Source organism: Gopherus flavomarginatus, chromosome 1, assembly GCF_025201925.1.
Source record: "Gopherus flavomarginatus isolate rGopFla2 chromosome 1, rGopFla2.mat.asm, whole genome shotgun sequence".
Taxonomy (NCBI): Eukaryota; Metazoa; Chordata; order Testudines; family Testudinidae; genus Gopherus; species Gopherus flavomarginatus.
Window position 1 is genome coordinate 378,118,129 of NC_066617.1, and position 7,737 is coordinate 378,125,865.

General features: G+C 43.3%; 1 protein-coding gene across 1 annotated transcript; it reads left to right on the forward strand.

The window, feature by feature from the left end:
- Positions 1 to 219: 219 nt before the first annotated feature.
- On the forward strand, positions 220 to 1,690 carry LOC127045505 (olfactory receptor 52M1-like). The gene is made up of 2 exons (XM_050941641.1): positions 220 to 1,596; positions 1,633 to 1,690. The coding sequence occupies exon 1, from the start codon at positions 273 to 275 to the stop codon at positions 1,269 to 1,271; it is 999 nt and encodes a 332-aa protein (XP_050797598.1). The 5' UTR covers positions 220 to 272; the 3' UTR covers positions 1,272 to 1,596; positions 1,633 to 1,690.
- Positions 1,691 to 7,737: the final 6,047 nt, after the last annotated feature.

A 7,737-nucleotide genomic window follows, 5' to 3' on the forward strand; every position in this document is an offset into this window, starting at 1 on the left:
TCCCACATCACAACACATTATTGACACATGGAGCAGCATAAAATATGGAATTGGCATTAGAAGGGTCATTTGTTCATAATTCATTTTTCTGAATAATTAAAATGTCATTTTTCTGTGTGTGAAGAGTGACCAATCAGCTTCACCCACAAGAATGGCCTCCATTAGTACATGTAGTGTCTCATATTAATATTGTCTCTCCACCCAGGCATTTGTATTGTGACCATCACCCTGCAGCCTGGGCACATACAGGAAGTCAAGAGAACATACGGTACATGCAGGAGAGACCGTTCTGCCTCAGAGTTGGACACCTTCTCCCCTACTCCATGTCAGATTCCAACACAACCGATTTCACCAACCCCTCCACTTTCATCCTGCTGGGCATTCCTGGCCTGGAGGCGGCCCATGTCTGGATCTCCATCCCCTTCTGCACCATGTACGTCATAGCCATCTTGGGGAACTTCACCATCCTGTTCATTGTGAAAATGGAGACAAGCCTCCATGGCCCCATGTACTATTTCCTCTGCTTGCTGGCTGTCACCGACCTGATCATGTCTACGTCCATCCTGCCCAAAATGCTGAGCATCTTCTGGTTCAGTACTAGGGAGATCAGTTTCAGTGCCTGCCTCACCCAGCTGTATGTCTTTCACTCCTTCTCAGTGATAGAGTCAGGAATCTTTGTGGCCATGGCTTTTGATCGCTATGTGGCCATTTGTGATCCCCTGAGACATGCAACCACACTAACAAACCCTGTGGTGGCTAAGATCAGCCTGGCCGTGGTGCTGCGTGGCAGCATGCTCGTATTACCTTACCCCTTCCTGTTGAGGCAGTGGCCATATTGCAGAACCAACATCATCCCTCAGCCATACTGTGGCCACATGGCTGTATTGAAGCTGGCCTGTGCCGACATCCGCATCAGCAGTTACTATGGCCTCTTTGTACTATTCTGTGTGATGGGTCTAGATGTCACTTTTATTATTTTGTCCTATACTCAGATCCTCAGGGCCATCTTCTCCCTCCCCACAAAGGATGCCCATCTCAAGACTTTGGGGACCTGCAGCTCCCACCTATGTTCCTTCTTAGTCTTTTACATCCCAGATCTATTCTTCTCTCTCTCTTACCGATTTCACCAGAATGTGCCCCTTCACTTCCACGTTCTCATTGTCAATGTGTACTACTTGATGCCCTCCATGCTGAACCCCATCATCTACGGGGTGAGGACCAAACAGATCCGGGGCAGGGTGCTCCGGCTCTTTACTCATAAAGGGACTTAAAATTTTATCCTGACTCTCTGACTGAGTCTGTGCAGAGATGACTGGTGACAGGTGCTGTGCCCTCTTCCCTGAATCACTTACTGGGCAATCAGAGAGACATTAAACCCTTTCCTGACCTTACTGTGTATTGTCAGCTTTGTAATCAGTCTGGGTACAGTTCATTAACACATAGGGTTTCCACCTTTCAATATTTGGTAACTGAACTCTTGAGTCTCCTGCACCCTCTCTTACTATTCCCTCAAGGCTCTGCCCCTTGCCCCACCTATTCCCCCAAAGTTCTGCTCACTTAAGAACATAAGAACAGCTACACGGGGTCAGACCAAAGGTCCATCCAGCCCAGTATCCGGTCTTCCAACAGTAGCCAATGCCAGGTGCCCCAGAGGGAGTGAACCTAACAAGTAATGATCAAGTGATCTCTCTCCTGCCATCCATCTCCATCATCTGAGAAACAGAGGCTAGGGACACCTTTCCTTACGCATCCTGGCTAATAGACATTAATGGACTTAACCATCAGGAATATATCCAGTTCTCTTTTAAATTCTGTTCTAGTTCTAGCCTTCACAGCATCCTCAGGCAAGGAGTTCCACAGGTTGACTGTGCGCTGTGTGAAATACTTCCTTTTGTTTGTTTTAAACCTGCTGCCCATTAATTTCATTTGGTGACCCCTAGTTCGTATATTATGGGAACAAGTAAATAACTTTTTCTTATTCAGTTTCTCCATACCTCTCATGATTTTATATACCTCTTTTCTTTAATCCTCTGAACATTTTCTAATGCCAGTATATCTTTTTTGAGATGAGAAGACCACAGTATTCATAATTTGAGCGTACCATGGATTTATATAAGGGCAATAAGATATTCTCCGTCTTATTCTCTATCCCTTTTTTAATATTTGGGGTTATTTTTTCCAACGTGCATTACTTTACACATCGGAAAAAACTTTTCTGTTTCCTTTCCTCGCCTACCAATTCCTGAGGGCAGAGACCTTTGTCTGCCTTATTTCTTTAGCTTTCAGCTCCTCTTTGTCCCTCCCTTCTGGGTGCCTGTATCATACAGGATTCCTGTAATGGGTGTGGGCCGGGAGCTCTTTGTTATCCAAACTTTGGTGCACTAATGAGTCTTTAAAATGTATTGTTCTTAATAATCAATGCAGTGCAGACTGCCTGAGTCCATATCAGGTGATAGCTAAAGTTTGCCACTTTTGCCCTCTTTTTCGTTCGTTAAGGATAGAGAAGTGTTGCAGCCGAATAAGCAATGTAGTTGTCTAAACAATATCTTCTGTGTGAAGTAATGGTATCTCTCCTCTCCCTTCTTTTCCCCAGCTACTTAAATGTGTTCAGGGTCACGTTCCTTCCTCCCTCCCTCCCCCCCATAAATTGCTAATTAAGGAAAGTTGTGCTTACAATTGTTGTAAAGAAACATGTGTTTGACGATATAAACAGTAAACATGGGCAGGTATAATTATATGCGTGATATGGCTATTGCTATTCATTATATGGGGGCTGATATCACTGAAGAAGGGTTTGAGGCTGTTTTGCAAATGTGTGTATTTACATAATATCTTAGATAAGAGAATGTCAGGTGATTAACCTGGGGCTTACTCAACAGTTGGGTCGAGGGGAACAAGTACTGCAATAAATGGGTCCGTTTTCTCAATTCGCCTCTGGGTCCTCCTGTTCCTTCTTTCCATCTCTAACGTGATCATTGTACGTGAAGTTATAAAGATTTGCTATGTATGTGAAAAGTGCAAACTCAGCCATTTAGGGATTAATAACAAGAATTTTTGTTTTAAGCTGGGGACTCATCAGCTGGAATGAACAGAGAAGGAAAAGGAACTCTGAGTATTGGCTGATAACAGGATGACTATGAGCTGCCAATGTGATGTGGCCATAAAAAAAACTAATGCGGTCTTCAGATGCATCAGGGCGAGGTATTTCCAGTAAAACTTGGCTTGTTTAGCCTAACCAAAAGAAGGCTGAAGGCAGATATGATTGCTCTTCATAAATACATCGGTACCAATGTGGACACAAGAACAAATGGATATAAACTGACCATTTGGAAGTTTAGACTTGAAATTAGATGAAGGTTTCTAACCATTAGAGGAGTGAAGCTCTGGAACAGCCTTCCAAGGGGAGTAGTGGGGGCAAAAGACATATCTGGCTTCAAGCCAAACTTGATGAGTTTATGGAAGGCATGGTATGATGGGATAGCCTAATTTTTGGCAATTAATTGATCTTTGACTATTAGCGGTAAATATGCCCAATGGCTTGTGACGGGATGTTAGATGGGGTGGGATCTGACTTACTACAGATAATTCTTTCCTGGGTGTTTTCTGGTGAGTCTTGCCCACATGCTCAGGGTTTAGCTGATCATCATATTTAGGGTCAGGAAGGAATTTTCCTCCAGGGCAGACTAGGGGTTTCTCACCTTCCCCTGCAGTGTAGGACATGGGTCACTTGCTGGAAGATTCTCTGCACCTTTAAGTCTTTAAACCATGATTTGAGGACTTCAATGGCTCAGATATAGATTAGGGATTTCTTACAGGAGTGGGTGGGTGAGATTCTGTAGCCTGCACTGTGCAGGAGGTCAGACTAGACGATCATAATGGTTCCTTCTGACCTTAAAGTCTATGATTCTATGTGTTACTGAAAGATGGTGTGAAGCTGAAAGCACACACAGCTCGCTTTTGGGGCACAACAACAAGGAGGCTACACAGTGATAGTGACCCTTCAGAAAAGACAGTGGACTCAGTGTTTCATCCAGAATTTGAGGTATGGCTGCTATGACTCAGTGGGGCATGTACGATCATGTGACCTGACCACAGGAAATGAACTCCATTTTGGTATCTGTATTTTTCCACAAACTGGGCGGGGAACTTAGCTTGGAACAAAGGGTACCCACCATGTGACAGACTATAAAAATGGGGAGTGCCATCATCACTTGTCTTCACTCCCCTCACAAGAGAAAACCTGGCCAGACAGGAGAAACAAGGATTAAACTGGGGGAAGTGGTGGTCCCAGGCTAAAGGGATTTCTGGGCTGTTAATGGGAGCTTGGTGTACAGTTTCTATCATCGCTGAGGGTGAGATATTGCTAATTCAAATTTTCTCTCTCCAGTATATGAGGCTCTGATAGCTTTTTTGGTTATTTGCTAAGTACTATGCTTTGATCTGTTTGCTGTCACTTATAATAACTTAAAATCAATCTTTCTGTCATTAATAAACTTGTTTTATCATTTACCCTAACCTGACTTTTGAGTGAAGTGTCTGGGGAAATCTCAGCTTGAGAAACAAAGGCTATTGCATATCTTCCCCACATCGAGGGGAGAGGGAAATTAACTATATTAATGACCTTGAACGGTACTGATCTCCGTGAAGTGTGAGATAGTATAATTCTGGGTTTCTACTGCAGCAGGGGTGCAAGGCTGGGGAGCTGGGAAATTGTCTGGTGCTCCACTGTAAATAGATAAGTGGCTTAGGTAAAGCGTTCAGGTGACTTGCTTGGGTGTGTGATGCCACCTCTGTGGGGCTGGGTGACAGCAGTCCCTAGGGAAGCTGGCTGTGTAACATCAGGAGAGCAGCATGAGAAAAATCAACCCAGCTGAAGTGTTAGGAGACACATCAGTTCCAATGTCTCCCAGACTTAACCCTGCTTGACACCCTGTTACAACCATTTCTATCTAGTAAACGCCTATACCATGCTCAGGATTTCCTTTCTTTCTAATATACTTAAAAATCTTCTTTTCCTTAACCTGCTAGCCATGGATTTGTCTCTGGTGTCTTTTGCTGCCCATATTCATTTTCCATACTTCATAACTTCTCATTTCTATCTATTGTTATCCTCTTCCCCTGCTTAAGGGGCACTGATGGATCATCTCCTCCTGTCAATGGATGGATGACTCTAAATTGGTCTGAATCCTTCTTGACAGAATGTACCCAAGTAGCAGTGGAGTCCCACAGGATCAATTCTCTCTCTGGGGCTTTTCAACATCTCCATGCAGCTTCTATGGGAATTGGTCATACAACATGGACTCTAACAACAGCAATATTCAGGTAACACTGAGCTCCTCTGATCCTTCATGTACGACAACACTGCTATCACTAAAACCATTCGGTTCTTGGACAAAATAGCTGTCGGAAACTAAAGCCAAGCAAGACAGAGGTGAGGATAAGTCCGTCAATGGCTGTTAGTCAGGATGAGCAGGGATGATGTCCATAGCCTCTCTCTTTCAGAAGCTGGCAGTGGACAAGTGGGGATGGATCACTTGATGATTCCTTGTTCTGTCCATTCCCTCTGGCGCACCTGGCACTGGCCACTGTTGGCAGATAGGATACTTGGCTGGATGCACCTTTGGGCTGACCCAGTGTGACTGTTCTTACATTCTTATGTTCACTGAGGTATGGAATGGCATGTTGGTGTTGTATTGTGTTTAACTGGCTATGGGTCTCTCTTGTGATATCTAAAGTAGAGGAATTGTTGTGGCAAGCTGTAACCGGAGTTCCATGGGGGGCCACACTGAAATTGTTCAGTTAGGGGAAACTGCAAAAATAAGACTGACAATCCCCCAAATGGACAGTTCTTCCTTTACCAAGCCAGTAACAAAACAGCTTTCACAACGTTTTACTGGTTACACAGAAACCAAAACACAGTTCCCTCAAAGCCCCCCAGCCTTGGGCTTCCACCCAGACAGTAAGTCAAGTATGATGATGATCATATAAAATCCTGTTCATCATCTAAAACATCACATATAAAAGTTCTGGCTGTCCCAAAGGATCAGACACATCACCTCCCTGTTCAGTGAATATTTCAGATCTTACCCAAATACACCCTTCAAGCCAATTCTTATTAACTAAACTAAGATTTATTTATACACTGGTTTGAGTATTTACATGTACATTGGCCAAACCGGACAGTCTCTATGCAAAAGAATAAATGGACACAAATCTGACATCAGGAATCATAACATTCAAAAACCAGTGGGAGAACACCTCAACCTCTCTAACCACTCAGTGACAGACTTGAAGGTGGCAATTTTGAAACAAAAAAACTTCAAAAACAGATTCCAAAGAGAAGCTGCTGAACTCAGTTCACTTAGGTTAAGATACAATTAATTTAGATTTAAACAGATACTGGGAATGGTGGGTCATTACACTAATTGGATCTATTTCCCTATGTTAAGTTCTCCTCACACTTTCTATGGATCATCTCAATTATCACTCCAAAGGTTTTTTTTCTCCTACTGAAGATAGCTCATCTCAATTGATTGGACTCTTCCAGTTGGTATGCGTACTTCCAACTTTTCATGTTCTCTGTATGTATAAATATCTCCTGTCTGTTTGTTTCATTCTATTCATCTGAACAAGTGAGCTACAGCCCACGAAAGCTTATGTTGAAATACATGTGTTAGTCTTCAAGGTGCAACAAGTACTCTTGTGCTTTTTATCCTATTTACCGCAGATCATTTTTCCAGTTTGTCCAGATCATTTTGAATTTTCATCCTATCCTCCAAAGCATTTCCAACCCCTCCCCAGTTTGGTATCATCCGCAAACTTTATAAGTGTACTGTCTATGTCATTATCTATATTGTTGATGAAGTCATTGAAGAGAACCAGACCCAGAACTGATCCCTCTGGAACCCCTCTCTTTATGTCTTACCAGCCTAGAATCTTCTAGTTCAATCCCTTGCTTAAAGCAGGACCAACTCCAACTAAATCATCCCAGCCAGGTGTTTGTGAAGCCTGACCTGAAAAAAACTTATAAGGAAGGAGATTCCACCACCTCCCTAGGTAACCCATTCCAGTGCTTCTCCACCTTCCTAGTAACAACATAAGAACATAAGAAGAGCTGTACCGGGTCAGACCAAAGGTCCATCTAGCCCAGTATTTGTCTACTGACAGTGGCCAATGCCAGGTGCCCCAGAGGGAGTGAAGCTAACAGGCAATGATCAAGTGTTCTCTCTCCTGCCATTCATCTCCATCCTCTGATGAACAGAGGTTAGGGACACCATTCTTTACCCATCCTGGCTAATAGCCATTTATGGACTTAGCCACCATGAATTTATCCAGTTCCCTTTTAAACATTGTTATAGTCCCAGCCTACACAACCTCCTCAGGTAAGGAGTTCCACAAATTGACTGTGCGCTGCGTGAAGAACTTCCTTTTATTTGTTTTTAAACCTGCTACCTATTAATTTCATTTGGTGACCCCTAGTTCTTGTATTATGGGAATAAGTAAATAACTTTTCCTTATCCACTTTCTCCACATCACTCAGGATTTTATAGACCTCTATCACATCCCCCCTTAGTTTCCTCTTTTCCAAGCTGAAGAGGCCTAGCCTCTTTAATCTTTCCTCGTATGGGACCCTCTCCAAACCCCTTGTCATGGTATAATTCCCCACTCTGAACCTTAGCGTCCAAAAGATGGGGTACCAGCATGAATTCCTCTAAGCTTAATTACCAGCTTAGTACT